The sequence below is a fragment of the Juglans microcarpa x Juglans regia genome, chromosome 4D, assembly GCF_004785595.1.
Source record: "Juglans microcarpa x Juglans regia isolate MS1-56 chromosome 4D, Jm3101_v1.0, whole genome shotgun sequence".
In the NCBI taxonomy this organism is placed as follows: domain Eukaryota; kingdom Viridiplantae; phylum Streptophyta; class Magnoliopsida; order Fagales; family Juglandaceae; genus Juglans; species Juglans microcarpa x Juglans regia.
Genome location: NC_054600.1, coordinates 1620013 through 1638834, shown reverse-complemented (window position 1 = coordinate 1638834; position 18822 = coordinate 1620013). Strand labels below are relative to the sequence as shown.

General features: G+C 37.9%; 1 protein-coding gene across 1 annotated transcript; it reads right to left on the bottom strand.

Moving 5' to 3' along the window:
• Nucleotides 1-1874: 1874 nt before the first annotated feature.
• On the bottom strand, nucleotides 1875-18098 carry LOC121261521 (sugar transporter ERD6-like 5). Its single transcript, XM_041163941.1, is given in 19 exon segments — nucleotides 1875-1996; nucleotides 1998-2106; nucleotides 2348-2462; nucleotides 2699-2758; nucleotides 3200-3253; nucleotides 3336-3395; nucleotides 3480-3542; nucleotides 3636-3679; nucleotides 3762-3846; nucleotides 3933-4013; nucleotides 4155-4247; nucleotides 4461-4525; nucleotides 4622-4697; nucleotides 4775-4840; nucleotides 4943-5008; nucleotides 5435-5494; nucleotides 5604-5693; nucleotides 17168-17230; nucleotides 17361-18098. Coding segments are annotated over 19 exon segments (1437 nt in total). The 5' UTR covers nucleotides 17505-18098; the 3' UTR covers nucleotides 1875-1953.
• Nucleotides 18099-18822: the final 724 nt, after the last annotated feature.

The following is an 18822-nucleotide window of genomic DNA, read 5'->3' as shown; positions in this document are numbered from 1 at the left end:
GTATTTATTGACTTTTTATTTTTTATTTTCATTTTGGTTTCCATCTCATATGTTTTCACAGAGGATCTAGGATTGAGGAATTTTCTCCTCTTCATTTGTGAAAAGTAGAGAGAGAGAGAGAGAGAGAGAGAGAGAATCTTCTACCTTCGCAGTATGAATTATAAAATAATGTTTCTCTGCAGTATGATATAATTCCCTATTCATACCAATCTTCCACCTTCGCCAGTTTCTTACTTCTCTCTGTCACACCTCCTCTCCTTGACCTTTGTAAGCATTTCTCTTTTGTTGTATTTTTGTTCTTTGACATGTTGCGGTGTTGGGAATCCTAGAGTGCATGGGTTTGTTGATTTTTTTTTTTTTTTTTTGTAGTTTTTTTCCAGCTTTCTGGTGTAATGGGGTTCTGAGTCGAGTGTGCTTTACGATCCGGCTGTAATGGATGCATGTATTTGCTGTGAAACTTGTCTGTTTGACTTGATTTCGATTCCTTAATTGCCTTGATCTCTGGAGTATAAACTGTATAATTATCATACCCTTTTGTTGGATTGTCTTCTTCTCATCAATTTTGACTCCATGCACAGATTGATTTGTGTTACCACATAGTTGTTCATAATTTTTTTTTTCTAATATCTCAAAATGTTGTTTGAAAAGAAAAACATTCAGTCATGAACTTTATAGAATTTTAAATGATCTAGATTTTTATGCTCACCTTACTAGTATAATTCGCTGCATATGAGCTACAAGAAGGGTGACTATTTTGTGGATTGATGTCATATTGATTCTAATTAAGCTTGTTGAAAGCATGGCTCTCTTTGAAGGTCAGATTGTATTTGTAAAAAATAAACCAATCTGAATTTTGGTATTCTTTTCGTTCTTATGTTTCTAGGATAGAGCTATTAAACTTGTTGAAAGAATGGCTCTCTGGGGCTTGTCACGATAGAGGGGAGGTGAGGATCCATGAAAGTTTGGATGAGCTTAGCATTGATTTCTATAGTTATATGAATTTGGTACTTAGTTAACGACATGATTTCAGAGGCCACGAAAAACGACATGATTTGCGTTTTAATTACTTCTTGTTGCTATTGTGGAATGATGATGTGAATTGTGGAATGATGCAACGTTTTACTTATTGGTGCAATTACATGTTTTAATTTTGTTGTCTCTAGTGTAGAAGAGTTGTTTTGTTAGGATTTTTAAAGTTTCTCTACCAATCATATGTTAATTATAATTTGATTATTAATTAATATATGATATAATTATAAAATATGATAAAAATAAATTAGAAACAATATTATTATTAAATTAATAATATTTTATTATTATTTTATCTAATAGATAGATAATCCAATGTGAAAATAAGTTTTGAGTAAAATAGTCAAATGTAAAATCATGCGAATTATGATTTTGCATTACATAATCCAATGAGTGCGCTCTTATAAATTTTAAGGGAAAGTTAGACTCTATCCTTTCATTGAGATTCTTGTGTATTATATTGCATTTCTCATAATGTCTTACATTGAGTATTAATAGGGTGAAATTTGAATCATAATCTTTATATGTTAAGGAACTGCAATAGTAAGTTGATTATCTGAGCTTTGTTAGGTCGTGATAAATGGTATTAGAGTTGGTAAAGTGACATAACACCATGACATTACGTTCAGAATTTGGAGAGTCGGATTGGTGTGACCCTTATTGAGTCGTGTGCCGCCCAACTTTGACTGCTGAGCATGCCTGCTAGCATAAAGTTATTTTTTTATTTTTATCTTTCTATCTTTTTTATATTTTTTTAATATATTTAAATATTCTTTTTTAAAAAAATACCAATATACTTAAAATCACTTTCTTAATACATGAGCGGTCAAAATGAGAGGGTAAACTCAAGCGGCATATTAGCATTTTTCAAATACCAAACAATGGGAATATTAATTGTACAACATGTGTCATTCTGTGACTCGTTCACTGCTGTTTCTTGCATTTCATAATTTTATTGCCGGAAATGAGTAATTGAGGCTTGTATTTCTTCCAGAGTTCTTCCCTTGGTTTCTGGAACCAATTTGGCAACGAAAACAACTGTCAAGCCAGCAATGCCAGAATACATGAAGAATGTTCCTGAGGAAGCACGGCACTAAACTTGTGATTGCAGAAGAGGAAGAAAGAAACACTTTGCTAAAATTGGAAGTTGAAAGTTTTCATAATAAGTTGATGAGTGCAGCTATACATCAGCCGCACTCTCCGCACACTACGCATATGATATTTTTTTTTTTTTTTCAACTTAACACATGGGTGTGCTGCGGCTTCAGGCTGATGTGAATAATTTCTCTAAGTTGATATATAGGACAGAAACAGTTACCTGCTGCACTCCATTCCATCATAAAATTGAAAGTGTATGAAGTAATCCAAGAGCAGGACCAGTTCACTAAAGTCACAAGGCTTCCACTCGTCCCCTTGACGTTTATAGAGAATATCTGAAAATGAAAGGAAACCCATCCTTGTATTAACACTATAATGCTGATGCAAAATCCCTTTTCACCGTTTGAGATAAAGAACCCGCTTTAACTCTTGGCTATTTGTGAAAACTTGAATGTAAGTTTGAAAAGATAACAGAGAACATGAGTAAGGCTTACATTCAACTCACTTGAGAAGCAATTATATATAGATAACTTAGCAAAAAGGGTCGAGAGTTTAATAATAACTTGCATACCTCTGACACTATAACCCATGGTAGTCCCGCCAAGGCGAATGTGTATGTCACAGTATACCCCTGCATGGATTATATATTGGCATGTCAATCCATTCATCTCAATTTGATCTATCACTATTTAAACCTTGGTCCATTACTGAAGTAAATATAAACCGTAGTCCAGAACTGAAGTGAAAAAACCAGCTAGTAAACATGTTAATTGTTTGAAACAATAGATGATAAGAAGGCTTTGAGCAGCCATTAGGTCAGTTCCATCCAAAATAAGCTCAGAAGTAAAAAAACCTCAAGCACTTCAGATGCCCCACATTATAATTTCTAGTTGAAGCATTCATCAGATGAAACTTGAGAAAATCAGCATAGAAGTCTTAGGTGCTTTTCTTGAGAAGGGGAGCGATGTTTTTTGGAGTAAAGCACAAACTATATAAAACGTGAGAAAATCGAGAAGTCTTAGGTTCTTTTCTTGGGAAGGGGAAAACTCATCTTTCTATTATATTAGATTACCAGGATCCCAATTAGCACCAAGATGGGAGTAAGCTCCTTTAACCAGTTGAAGCCCTGCTCATAACAAAAGCATTTAAACAATGATAATTCATATATGTTAAGAAAATAACGACTGACACAGAAACTTGATAAAAACCTGAAAGCTGAAAGCCAAGCCTACAATTAAGCCACTCAAGCAGATTCCAGCAGCAGAGACCTGCAATAATTTGTTGACTTCACTGATATTAACTTATTGATGAACTAAACCACAGACTTATAAACGACTCTTTGCCATCCTCACCATAAGAAGTGGTTTTCTTCCTGATTTATCTGTCAAGATTACACCCAGAGTGACAGCTGGAATCTGCGAAATAAGGTTTCAAGTGTTTGGGAGATGTATCAAACGGAATCCTGCATCCACTCACAGAAACAACGAGGCATGAGTCAAGCCAAGTACCTGGATGATTGCGATTGATATAGTCCCAATGCTACTTGAAAAACCTTCCATGAACCAGAAATCGTTTTAATCATTTCTTCATTTGTCCAATAATTACATGAAAGATTTCTCAAACTATTAATTTACCAGCTTGTGCAAATATAGAGCTTGCATAATAAACAATTGCTGTGGATCCTACAAGTTGTTGCAGTAACATCAACCCGGCTCCAACCTAACATAATTTTGAATAAAATATATAAAAAATATGGACAAGCTATGAAAAGTAAAGGTAATGCAGTCTGCAGAGATGAGGCATACAATGAGGGCATGAACATATCTGCGATGGAACAAGTCCAGAAATCTCGTTTCTGATTGCTGTTGAAGGGTTTCTGTGAAATCCTGCAAATAGGAAGGAGCATATCTCATTTTCTCATTGTCGTGCCAAATATGTGAATAGATAATGAGAATAAGAAAACTATTCTCCCCTAGTGAAGGTTGTAAAAGAGATGGTGTCATAGAAACATAAAATCGGAAGGATACTCTGATGTCAGCTGCTTCTAGAGAGATATCAGCATTCTTTCCCCTAAGACGCTGCAGAGCAGCTTTAAGCTCGTGTTCTTTACCAATTTTAGCCTGCAAACAATTTGTACTCATCATTTCAGCATCCAAATTGATGCTCGTCTTTCGTTTTCAGATAAGATAGAAATAGAATTCTAGTATGCTTTAGATGTTTCCTCCTTGAAGCATTATTGAAAATGCCATTGAAAACATATTGAAGCATGCATGACATTCTTTTCCATATCATAACCAAAATTACGTACATTTTGACAAAATGTGTGGACTCACCAACCATCTTGGAGACTCTGGGACAAAGAATAATCCCACAATTTGTACTAGACAAGGAATGCCACCTGAAAATAAATAAAATTTGGATAGAACTTTTATTCATCTAGAACAAATCATCTCAAAACTAAATTTACACGGAGAAGTCACAATAAGCAAGGTACCAATTAAGGACAAGGTGCGCCAGCTAACGACATTTCCAATGAAAAACATTAGTGAAATGCCACAACATATCATCAGCTGCAAACTTGACAATATGTTAGTATGTGAACAACGAGTTGGCTAGTCAATAAAACGCTACAATGACTGAGTTATACCTGAGCAGCTGATGTAAATTGTCCCCTAATATTCTTAGGTGTTATTTCTGCAATGTATACAGGAACCTGTTTTTTTTTTTTTTTTTTTTTTTTTTCATTAGCATTTAGTCACTGCTCATGTCTTTTAAATAGGTAAACCAATTACAGAACGTTAATCTAACAATTTACCACATAGAAAATAATCCCAACGCCAATACCAATTGACAGTCTTCCAAGATCCAACCAACAAGCATTCTATATCAAGCATTAAACACAATTGTCAGTTGAGATCCAACAGAGAAAATTGGAGTAATTTCCTTCATTAGGTTCTTACTGATTTGGAATATATTTTTTTCACTTATCTGCCCTTTCACAAGTATCAAATAAAATAACAAAGGGTAGAATCCTCAGAGAATTGTTAACATATATATCACCATGATGATGTCCAATGTCCTACTTTTGACTTCTTTTCAAGTTAGTGTGGGAATAGCCAGGTAACTAAAATTTAGTTCATAATCAAAATCCATTCTATGTATAGTTGCTTCCATAACACTTGATGCTACAATTGGCTTCGAAAAGGGAATGTAAAGACAAGATGACATGGTACCATTAATTCAACATATTGGCTGTCAGAAGCAGCAACTTAGGGAAGGGAAAGAAGGGAAAGAGGAAAAAAAATACCTTTGCAAATGCTACAGCAAGCCAACCTGCAAAGCTGAATATTTCAGAGAACCACATTGCCTGCATTTCGGCATCAACAAGAAATTGAAAGGAATAAAAAACTACATCAGCTTTTAATTTGTCAAACAAGATTTACAGTAAGCCTCAAGATGTGACAAAAGAAACTTACACCTTTCCGACCAACACCGTCTGCTATCTTTCCATTTAGTAAGCCACCTATAATTCCCCCGATAGTTATTGCAGAACCAAAAACTGAAAACTGCAGAAGGCAGGAAAATGTAATAATTCATTCTGCTGAAATTCTGAAAAAGGAAAAAAGGTTCAAACGTGGACGATTCGTCAAGGGTGTAAAATCCAGAGAAAATTCAAAATGCATCAGTAAGGAACAAATACGTGTATGCATACCTGGTAACACTGCATATACAAGTATGTGAACATGCTTTTTTTTAGCAAGATAAGTAGAATTACATATGAAAACACTGCATATATGAGTATGTTAACATGCTTGCTTTTCTTTTAGCATGATTGTTGGAAAGTTTCCAAAATCTGCCTAGTCAACTCTGCTGTAGTCTAGGAGATATTGGGTGTAAATGTGTGAATATTCTAGAAGATTTAGTTTCCTTAGAAGTTAGCATTTAATTTATTCTTTCCTACTTTATTCTTTCCTACTTTATTCTTTCCTTTTCTCTTCAGCTGTAATCCATATATATTGCCTTGTACCTATATTACGAATTTTTAATGAGAATAATTCCTACAAATTACTCTCTCATTCTAGATGGTATCAAGAGCAAGGTTCCTTTTCTGACTCATCTAAAAACCCTATTCCCTCTGGCGGCTCAAATCAGCCCCTAATATCTTGGGTTTCCTTCCTTCTTCATCTTTGCCTTTCTCTTTTGTTGCTGTCAAGCCTTTTACCATGACTGATACTTCAAACGAGGCCAAATCCAAAAACAAACCAGAACCAAAACCTACCCATTCTGAACCCTACTCTGTCCAAATCACAAGCATACGATTGAATGAGACAAACTTCCTACGCTGGTCACAATCAGTCAGGATGTATATTCGAGGGAGAGGGAAGATAGGGTACTTGACTGGTGAAATCAAGGAGCCCGAGAAAACAGACCCATCCTATGCTATATGGGATGCAGAAAATTCCATGGTGATGGCGTGGCTTGTGAATGCTATGGATGAAGAAATTAGTGCCAACTACATGTGCTATTCAACTACAAAGGAGCTATGGGACAATGTTAGTTAGATGTATTCTGACCTTGGAAATTACTCTCAGATATATGAATTGCAGCAGAAAATCAGCAATACTCACCAAGGAGAAGGCAGTGTGACCAGGTATTTCAATGTTCTTAAGGGACTTTGGCAGGATTTAGACTTATTCAATGATTATGAATGGAAAAATTCTAATGATTGCAATCATAATAAGAAGATGGTGGAGAATGCCAGAATTTTTAAATTCTTGGCTGGACTTAACGATGAATTTGACGAAGTTAGGGGAAGGATTCTAGGGAGACAGCCATTAGATCCACTTGGAGAGGTATTTTCTGAGGTGCGAAGAGAAGATTGTCATCGGAATGTCATGATAAAAAAAAAGAAGGATGAAACTGTGGAGAACTCTGCATTAGTTGCTGCCAACCCTGCTCCTTATTATGCTACTAGCACAAATCTGTCCACTGCCAATATTTCTGCACAGCGGCCCTATTCTAACCAAAGGAGGTTTGAAGATAAGCCTCGGGTATGGTGTGACTATTGCAATAAACCACGCCACACTAGAGAGACTTGTTGGAAACTCCATGGAAAGCCTGCAAACTGGAAGAGCAGCAAATCTGGAACCTCTGGTAGCAACTATATAGCCCCTAGAGCCAATGAAGCGAAGGCTAATTTCCTAAGTGCTGAGTAGGTGGATCGTCTTCTTCAATTGCTGAAATCCACTCCTACATCCGGTCCTCCTACTGGTTCCTTGGCCCAAACAGGTGATACCCCTAATACCTACTCTTGTGGCTTAACTTTTGCACCATGGATTATTGATTCTGGTGCATCCGACCATATGACTAGTACTTCACAATTTTTTTCAATCTTATTACCCTTGTCCTGGTAATAAAAAAATCAGAATTGCAGATGGAAGTTTCTCATCCATTGCAGGAACAGGTTTTGTCCAAATCTCTTGCAAAATTGAACTAAAATCTGTCCTTTGTGTTCCTAAACTTGCTTGTAATTTGCTGTCTGTTAGTAAACTCTCACGGGATTCTAACTGCAGTGTCATATTCTTTAATTCCCATTGTGAATTTCAGGACCAATTCTCGAGGAGGATGATTGGCAGTGCTAGGATGATTGATGGACTCTATTATTTTGATAAGACCCTATTCAACATTAAACAAGCTCAGGGTTTGAGTAGTAGTAGTACTAGTTCAATGCATGTACGAGAACAAATTATGCTTTGGCATCTTAGACTTGGACATCCTAGTTTTCTCTATCTAAAACATTTGTTTCCCAGCTTATTTAAAATTGTTGATTGCAACTCTCTTCATTGTGATACTTGTCATTTATCCAAGAGTCATTGGAACACTTATCAATCAAAAGGTTATTGTGCTTCAAAACCTTTTTATTTAATTCATAGTGATGTTTGGGGTCCCTCAAAAATCACTACTGCATCTGGAAAAAAATGGTTTGTGACATTTATTGACGATCATACACGGTTGTGTTGGGTGTATTTGATGAGTGATAAATCTGAAGTCGAAAAATTATTCAAGGATTTTCATCATATGGTTGAAAATCAGTTCCAAACAAAAATTAGTATTCTTAGAAGTGATAATGGTACTGAATACTTTAACAAATGTTTAGGAACCTTTTTACCAGCAAATGGTGTTCAACATCAATCTACTTGTCGTGACACCCCACAACAAAATGGTATTGCGGAGAGGAAAAATCGTCATTTATTAGAGGTTGCACATGCCCTAATGTTTTCTATGCATGTTCCTAAATATTTATGGGGTGATGCTATTTTGACTGCTTATTATCTCATTAATAGGATGCCTACTCGTGTTTTAAAATTCATCACTCCTTTAGCCTGCCAAAAGGAGCTTTTCCCTACTTGTCGAGTAACATCAGATTTACAACTAAAAGTTTTTTGGTGCATTGTTTTTGTTCATATACCAACCCATCTTCGGTCCAAACTTGACCCTAGGGCAGAAAAATGTGTTTTCCTCGAATATGCTCCTAATAAGAGAAGGTACAAATGTTTTAACCCTATAAGAAAACTCACATCGGTATAGATGTCTTTTTCCTTGAAAAACAGTCTTACTTTAGCCATAACTATCTTTAGGGGGAGAAAGAGAAAAGTGAAGATGAGTTATGGCAAACTTCTAATCTTTTCCCTAATGTTTTCATTAACATTGACATGAACATCCATACTCCTTTAAGCGGTCAGGAAATAGAAAATTTATCTAGTGAAAATAATGGAATTCCTAGTCTACCTGTAAAAGGCATAAGTGATTCACAACCAGGGGGAGAAATACTACCAGACATTACCTCATCTGAACTTCTTGTTTATACTAGAAGAAGAAATCGTCAGAATAATAGAAATCCTTCTTCCAATCCGGAGCAAAGCCAATCATCATCACCTCTACAAGTTGGTCCTTCCAATACACTAGGTAACTCTTCCACTCCTGCTCCTTTTAAAGACATTTCTGCTGATCTAGACTTACCTATAGCCCTTAGGAAAGGAGTTAGAACCTACACCACACATCGTATTGCCAAACATCTATCCTATCATAGACTTTCTGATAATCATAAGGCCTTTACATCCAATATTTCTCACTTGTTTATTCCAAGAACCATTTAGGAAGCCTTGGATCACCTGGAATGGAGATTGGCTGTTAAATAAGAGATGAATGCACTAATTGCTAATGGCACTTGGGAAATTGGTGATCTACCAAAGGGGAAGAAGACTATGGGCTGTAAATGGGTATTTACAGTCAAATTCAAGGTTGATGGTAGTGTAGAGAGGTACAAAGCAAGACTTGTGGCAAAGGGGTTCACTCAAACATATGGAATTGACTACGAGGAAACTTTTGCTCCTATAGCCAAGATGAACTCAATCCTTGTGTTACTATCCCTAGCAGTCCATTCAAACTGCCCCTTGTATCAATTAGATGTGAAGAATGCCTTCTTAAATGGAGACCTAGAGGAAGAAGTTTTTATGGATCTACCACCAGGATTTGAAGGCAAAGAAGGCAAGGGGAAGGTGTGCAAATTGAGGAAGTCTTTATATGGACTCAAGCAATCTCCTAGAGCTTGATTTGAACGTTTTGGGAAGGTAATAAAGAGTCACGGCTACTGCCAAGGTCAAGCTGACCACACTATGTTCTATAGATACACTGGTGGAGGCAAAGTAGCTATACTCATTGTCTATGTTGATGATATTATTCTAACAGGGGATGACAACAATGAAATTTGCAGATTAAAGAAGATTCTTTTTAAGGAGTTTGAAATCAAAGACTTAGGTAACTTGAAATATTTTCTTGGCATGGAGTTTGCAAGGTCAAAGAAAGGTATATTTGTTTCCCAACGAAAATATGTTCTTGATTTACTTGGAGAAACAGGTTTATTAGGGTGTAAAGCTGCAGAAACACCTATAGAGCCTAATCTAAGACTCCAACCAGCTAAATCTAAAGAAGTAATCAATATAGAACAATACCAAAGATTGGTAGGGAAACTCTTGAATCTCTCACACTCGGCCTGACATAGCCTTTGCAACAAGTGTGGTAAGCCAGTTTATGCACTCACCAGGACCTAAACATTTTGATGTTGTATACAAAATCCTAAGGTACCTAAAGGGTACTCCAGGTAAAGGCTTATTGTTTGGAGGTCATGGGAGTTTACAAGTTGAAATATACACTGATGCAGATTGGGCTGGAAGTGTCACTAATAGAAGATCAACTTCTGGCTATTGCACATTTATTGGAGGAAATTTAGTAACATAGCGCAGCAAGAAACAAAATGTGGTGGCAAGGAGTAGTGCAGAGGCTGAGTTTAGGGCTATTGCTCATGGAATTTTTAAAGCACTGTGGATTAAAAGATTGCTAGAAGAGTTGAAAGTTACTAGTTCATTACCAATGAAATTGTATTGTGATAATAAAGCTGAAATAGCTATTGCTCACAATCCAGTTCTTCATGATAGAACAAAGCATGTGGAGGTGGACAAGCATTTTATCAAGGAAAAAATAGATAGCGGGGTAATTTGTTTGCCCTATATTTCTACAGCTGAGCAAGTAGCAGACATACTTACAAAGGGACTGCCTAAGAAACAGTTTGAAAACCTAATCAGCAAGCTGGCTATGGAAGACATCTTCAAACCAGCTTGAGAGGGAGCATTGGAAAGTTTTCAAAATCTACCTAGTCAACTCTGCTGTATTCCAGGAGATATTGGATGTAAATGTGTGAATATTCTAGGAGATTTAGTTTCCTTAGAAGTTAGCATTTAATTTATTCTTTCCTACTTTATTCTTTCCTTTTCTCTTCAGCTGTAATCTATATATACTGCCTTGTACCTATATTACGAATTTTTAATGAGAATAATTCCTACAAATTACTCTCTCATTCTAGAAGATAACTAGAATTACATATGAAGGGTGTTGGGCTTGTTTGTGTGGAGCCTGGTTTGTTTGTGTACAGTCCGGTTTGATGATCCGATCCGATAAGAATTCGTTGTGATTTTTTAATGGTTTTTTAATGAGACTTGAATCATGGAGTGCAGATAGGCCCAAGCCGAAACAAACATGGACAAACCTCATGGGCCCAGGTGCGAAGCCAGAATCAGAAAATTGTTGACCCGTTTTGGCTCTTGTTTCGACCTGACATGCCAATTAAGGTTTACTAATCCGACCCGACTCTATAATTAGGGTTTACTATATCATTATATTAAATTATTGTACGGTCACTACATTGTAATCTTGATTTTCATTTGACTAAAATCTTCTGTAGCTCTGTGGACGTAGGCACGTGGCCGAATCACATAAATCTTGTGTGTCGTGTGAGATTGCCGTTTTTGCTTAATTATTTTGTTAAAAACTCAACCATTGATCCAAAAGCCGTAGAACTGTTGGATATTAATTTGGTTAAGCCTTTAACCTTCAGAATCATAACATTCCACCACGCTTCCGAATCCGACGTCCACAGCGGCCCACTCTATCGACATTGGCCCGATGGTAGCCTTTTCCCTTTTGGCTATTTCAATCATCTATTAGCATTCAATGACTTAACACTATACCCATACATAGCACCAATGCATTTTAATCTAGCCTTTAGGTCGCCCCCTCAGTGACTTGAATTCCTAACGTGGTTTCTACTCTTATACCAATTGTTAAAGACCCAACCATTGATCCAAAAACCTAATACCTTTGGACATTAATTTGGTTGGTTGAGGGGGAGATTTACAAATTATGGTGGAGCATGACCCGCTTATGACCAGTATGAAATAAAGGGTCCAGAGTTAAGCTATTATTGTTTTGGAGATCAATATTGAGTTAAAAAAAAAAAAATATTGGAGAAGGTGCTAACACTTACAGTCTTCGACTGTGGTGTTCATATGCCAATCAATAGAATGAAGGGCCAGTGATAAGGCTAATTGGGCCGGTTTCAACCTGAGTCCCATTCTAAGATGATTGTCTTGAGTTTTTTTACCTCCTCGATGGCTTACAAAACAGGGCAGCCCGTGCTTCACCTTAGAGGGGCTTGAAAGCCAAAACACAAAGCCTAGGAAATAGTTTGTTCATCTAACTTGAGATCCCAATGGCATTGGGAGTAAAACATCCATGGAGTGCCTTGTTCCGATGCATCCTAATCATCTCTGCTCCTGCTTCTCTTACCCATGATTATGCACCACCATCAACTTATATGGCAAAACAATCTTCTCCAAAGGTTATATATGGCACAGATTTATAGCCCACATATTGCTCCTCTCCAATGTTCAATGCATCTTGTCTTTGTAATATTGTAAATTTGTACTCAGCCTGAATATGAGATAACGCTCTCGACCTCTCACAAAGTGTGGGAGATATACACTAATTGTTATTATGCATTTTTTGGTCTTTCCATTCATTTTCAACTTCCATAACTTCCACCATTCCGAGGTAGTGAAAGGAGTTGTCATGGGGTAGTGATATTGACTATTCATGAGTTAATATGCTGGATTTATTGAAAAATGGCCTTGAGCTGATAGTATACAGATTTGCTGATCAGGTTCATCTGTTGGAGAAAGATGTAGGCTAAGAATGGCCCTCACAGTTGTAGATTCGGATCTAGAGAAGATTTTGCTCGATCCCATTGTTTCAGCTGTCATGAATTCTGCAACTGACGCTTGAGCTTCAACCTGCTGACATTTCTGAATTCGAGTCCACCTTGTTCCTTTGGAGTTCAGAATCTGCGTACCACTTTGGAATCCCCACCAGAGAGAGTAGGGTCAGGCACCATGATTTTTAGGAGGGAGCAGAGACAACATGCAGCATGATAGAATGGTGGCTGCTACAGATCGGATTATAGTCGTTCTTGCTTCTCCGTGTATGTATATATTCAGACAATATTATACTTTCCCAGTTACAGACAAATTTGGAATGTTTTTCCCGTAGTATATGGAATTGAATGATTATGAAGTCCTCTGTTTCGGCTTTAAGGTGGGACAAGGCTAGTGGTACGACACTATAGGATAGGTCATGGTGCTTCTTTTTTCAACAAGTCACGTCAACATCATATGAGTTTTTTTTTTTTTTTAAAAAAAGACGGTACCCCAATTTTATTGATAGCCCTCACTTATGGCGGAGGAAAACCATGATTACAACCAAGGACCTGAGGGTTACAAATATTCAAGAAAGACCAAAACCTAGGCCTCAAAAAAACCTAGACACCAGGCCAAAAATAAGACAAATACCTGGGGGTTACAGATAGTCAAAAAGAAAAAATCCAAACACAAGTATAAAAAAAGACCATAAACCAACCAAACACTATACCATATACCCAAAATCCAGAATATCAGAATAAGCCAACCAAAAAAATCCAAATAAACATTAAAACATGTGAGGCAAACAAAACAGACCCAGTAACAGAATAAAACAGTCCTAAGCGGATCGAATAATTGGAAGACCTAGTCTTTCTATACGCAAAAAGCCCCTAAGGCGAGACAGAATATCCATAGAAGACCACCATAGGACGTTGCTTCCCTCCACTCCCATCCTTGCCAAGAAATCTGCCGAAGCATTTCCCTCTCTAAAGATATGAAATGCTCGGACCAACACCCCCTTGATAATATCCATGACTTCATCCCAGTAGTCCTCTAGGTACCAGTTATCACATCTTTGTTCCTTAACCCACTTGACCACCAAAAAATAATCTAACTCCACATCAAGATGCACAACACCCATATTTTTGACAATACAAAGACCATGTAACAGACCCATCAGTTCAGCATAGTTATTAGTGTCTGTGCCAATAGCAGCTGAGAAAGCCATAATTAATTTACCCTTCGAATCTCACAACACACCTTCAACACCTATCAAGCCAAGATTCCCTCTTGAGGCCCCATCAACATTGAACTTCAATCTACCATTTTGTGGTTGCTACCAACAAACTAAGCGAGAAATCGGCCTTTTTGGCGGCTGGATAGGATTATTAAGCTCTCTCAGAAGAGCTTCATCCCGTGGAGTAAACAATTTTGTAGCCTTTAATTTTTCCCTAATTCTCGCCATCCAAACCTTAATTTGCATCCGAACCGACTCTGATGAAGAATCCCTTCGATCCGAGCTTGACAACGCCTAAGCCATAAATGCCAGGTAATTAGCGCGGATTTTATCACAAGGTTCCCTGCGGGGTATATGAAGTATTTACCTCGCACAACTTCAGACCATGCCCCCGTTTTGATTAACTTGGAACCTGAGTTCCTATCATATGGTTTCCCCGCCTTTAAATTCCAGCAAATGTGGATGACACACGAGTTTTTTATGGATTGTTGCTAAGGCCTGGGAAGACGGGATCAATGATTATGGTATGCCGAGGTTGGCCAAGAAGCTCAAAAATCTGAAAAATGTTTTTAGGGTATGGAATCGGGAGGTTTTTGGTAATAAATGCCACAATATTACCTATTTAGAAGATCGGGTGAAGAGGTTGGAGGAGAACTTGCAAGATAAGTATAATGATGAAGATGAGCAAGATTATTTAGTGGCCAAGGCCAAATTGGATGTGTGGAGGGACCAAGAAGAGATGTGTCTCCATCAGCAAGCAAAGCAGTCTTGGTTAATTAAAGGAGAAGCTTCGGCTCAATTCTTTCAGACTTTTAACTCTTAAGAAAAAAACAAAGGTTAGTGAGATGAAACTTCATGATGGTAGATGGTTAAAAAGTCTGGAAGAAGTACATGACGGGGCTATGGAATTTTTTAGTAATTTCCTGGCTCACAATCAAGTGGAAGAAGATCCAGATTTATCTAATCTAGTGCAGCAGGTTATTTTGGAGGAGGACAATGAGAGATTGGTCCAACTCCCATCAATCCAGAATGTTAAGGATGCGGTTTTCTCAATTCCAGTAGATAGCAGCCCAAGGCCTGACGGGTTTGGTTCTGGATTTTATCAATCTTGCTGGCACATTATTAGTAAGGACTTATTCCAGGCAATGCAGTCCTTTTGCTTGAGCGCCGACCTACCTCGTTCCTTCTCAGCCTCTTATTTGGTCCTTATTCCAAAAGTTGAGACTCCAAATAGTTTTGACAAATTTAGACCCATAAGTTTATGGTCGGTGTTCTACAAAGTTTGTTCAAAAATCTAAGAGAGTAGGTTATCGCCTTGGCTCCCTCGGATGGTTTCCCCAAAGCAAGGTGCGTTCATCCCAGGCCGTAATATTTTTTAGAACATTAGTTTAAATCAGGAGCTTGCGCACAGAATAAATAAGCAGGTCCGTGGGGGGAATATTATTCTTAAGATTGATATGGCTAAACCCTATGACAATGTTGACTGGAGGTTTCTCTTGCATGTCCTGGCCTCTTTTGGTTTCTCTTTGCAGTTTTGTGGATTAATCAAGAAGTGTATTGCTTTACCTTGGTATTATGTGGTTATGAATAGGGTTCCTAAAGGTTTCTTTCAAGGTAGTCGTGGTTTGAGGCAAGGTGATCCCATCTCACCTTACCTATTTATTATTGTTGAAGAAGTTCTTTCAAGGCTGATAAGGAACCAATTTCACTTAAAGAAAATTGGTATGTTTTCTCATCCTCATTCTACCCCTATTATTTCTCACTTGTTATATGTGATGATATTGTAATTTTTGCCAATGGGAGTAAAGGCTTGGTCCAAGCTATTTCAGATATGCTTTCTACCTATGAGAGATGGTCAGGTCAGCAGGTTAGTAAGGCTAAAACCTCTATAACATTCTCTAAGCATATTGGGATGGCTAGACGTCGAGCCTTGATTGGTTTTTTGGGATTTTTGGAAGGGTTTTTGCCTTTTAAGCATATGGGAGTGCCTATTATTTCGGGTCATCTGAAAGTCGTCCATCTTGAAGGAATTATGGAGAAAATTACGGGCAGGATTGAGGGTTGGAAAAATGCTATGTTATCTAATGGTGCGCGGGTTCTTTTGCTGAAGCATGTTCTTATGAGTCTTCCCATTTACTTGCTTTCGATTGTCAATGTGCCTCGTTCGGTAATGAAGAGCATTAATAGGAGTTTCAGTAATTTCTTTTGGGGTGTGAAAGATGGGAAGCCTATGAAACATTGGAGGTCTTGGGACAAACTTTGCTTGCCGACGGTTGAAGGGGGGTTGGGCCTCAAAAGCTTTCAAGATATAAAAAAATCCTTATTTATGAAATTTGCTTGGAAGGTTATTACTGAAGACTCTCTATGGGCCAGATTTTTCCGTGCCAAATATGTCAAAAATCACCATATTTCGCTTTTGGAACATGGGAAGGGTTCTCGGTTTTGGAGGGTGATCCATTCATGCATCCCAGATGTCTTGAAGTTCTCAAAGTGGAGAGTTAGGGAGGGTAATGTGGCATTCTGGCTGGATAATTGGGGGGATGATGGTCCCCTAGGAAATGCTTTTCCTATTGTAGGAAATCCTAAATTACTAGTGAAGGAGTGTAGGGTGGAAAATGGTTGGGATGTTGATCTTTTATTTAGTTTTCTTGGTGGTGAAAAGGTTGTAGACGTCATGAAGATCGTAAGTCTCGGGATGGTGCGGATGTGCTTGTATGGAAAGAGAATACGAATGAAAAATTCTCGACTAGAGTGCATGGCAATGTATTAGAGTTCAAGCTCCCAAAATCCGTGGGGTTGAGTGGGTTTGGCACCCCTATGTGCCAAAAAATATTTCAGTCACCATGTGGAAGGTTTTTAACAACTCTCTTAAGTGTTGATGATAAATTGAAGTCTGTTGGCATTCCGATTGTTTCTAAATGTAATTGTTGTTTGAATGGTGGGTACGAGGACTTAAACCATGTTCTTGCAACTGGAGAAATTGCACGTAAAGTGTGGCAATATGCAGCAGCTCAGGTTGGGTTAGGCAGAGTTTCAGGCTCTACGAGGGAACATATTGTTGATAGCTGGTTAATTAGGGCATCAAGAAATTCTCAAATGGGGCAGATTCTAGACATCAGATGAGTTTACTTTTGTGAAAATGCCAAAATATTTCTCTTTTAACCATTCGAACAAACGTAAGAAACAGAGATAAAAGTGTATAAACAGAACTTACTGCTGCAACAGAGAGGCCCAAATCCTTTATAATTCCAGATTCAGCAGATGATGAATATCCAGTCTGCAAACACAAGTATAATTATTCATATATTCTTCAGACCAAGAAAGCCGACCCCACAACAAGTGACAGTTGAGTTTCAACAACTAATGGTCATTTCCTCTATATAAGACTATGTAATATTGGTACTTACAGCACAGCCACCGGAGAGAGAACCACAGAGGGCGACCATGGTGCTCAGCACAACAACAGGTGTGGCTGATGAGGCGCCTGTACTAGCTCTTGGTGGCACCTCAACAGTAACAATGGTAGACTTTGGTAACAGCCCTTCTTCCATCCTCTCTCTCTCTCTCTCAATTTCTCACGCAAGAACAACACATGATGACAGAAGATAAATCTTTTACTACGAAGAGATGGATTAAATTGGTAGGTGTTAGGAAGTGTTTGGTTAGACTAAAACAGATGGATTAGTGGAGGAATTTGGGATGCGCCACCTATTCTGAACTATATTTAAAGTTCAAAAGCCACGAAAACATATATACATGCACGTGGTTTCTCTGTTACAACGATTAAGAAATTCCCATGCGAACCATGCCCAGATTAAATTCATCATATAATATGTCATCATGTCGAGCAAAGTGATGAACAAGTAAAGTTTGGGGTAAAAAAATAGATATTAAAACGTGCTCGACAACCACCGATCAACATAATATCAACATTAAAACGCAATTTATAAACATGGAGGCAAGCAAAATCTTGGTAATAAAAACTTTTTTGTATTTATTTGGATAGTTTATGTTAATTACAATAAGCGAACACATGGTCTTGGTGGATGAGGATCCTAAGTTGTGGGTTTGACCTGCTGTTGGATCTACGAACCAAACGTGGTTGTCCATAATCACCTAATTAATTACATTCATCTTTATTCTTCTTCTCCATGTCCTCCTATGTCCTGGAGAAGGACATGGAGAAAAGGATACTGAAATTTGCTATGAAGTGATCTAGAACAGATCAGAATTTATGGAAACCGGTTCTAAAACCAGTACTCAATTTACCAGCTTCTTTGAATATAGAAATCGGAATCATGTTCCCTCCAAATTGTTGTAGTAATATCAACTCAATTTACCACGCAGAACCCAGGCAATCACACGGCGCCGTTTACTGGTAAGCCTCCTTCTTCTATTTCTTTTTCTTCTTTCTCCCGACGGTTACCCACTCCCTCTCTCCCTTCAGTTTTCACCTTTACGAAATATCCTCCCCACCGAATCCCATTTTCTCCCTCCCATACTTTCAGTTTGACACAAGCCTCATCAATTGAAACTTTTCTCTTCACGCACAGGGCTTGCTGCAGACTCGTCCTCTCTCCCTCCCTCACGCCCTTCGATTTTTCTGGTGGATTTTAGTGTTGCTGTTCGGGTAGATTTTCAGATTTAGTTGCCGAATCGAGCCAGAGTAAGCATCATCTCCTCTCCATCTTATTTTCTTCCACCCTCACAGCCCCTCATAGCCGACCCTCTCTTTCTCATCACTTGCAGATTTTTCTTTGTGATTTTTGGTGCTGCAATTGTGGGGGATTTTCAGTTGAGTGGCTGAATCGAACCAGGGTGCTGTGTTTTCGTGTGTCCCCGAAGTTTTGTAACCGTCGAAGCCCATCA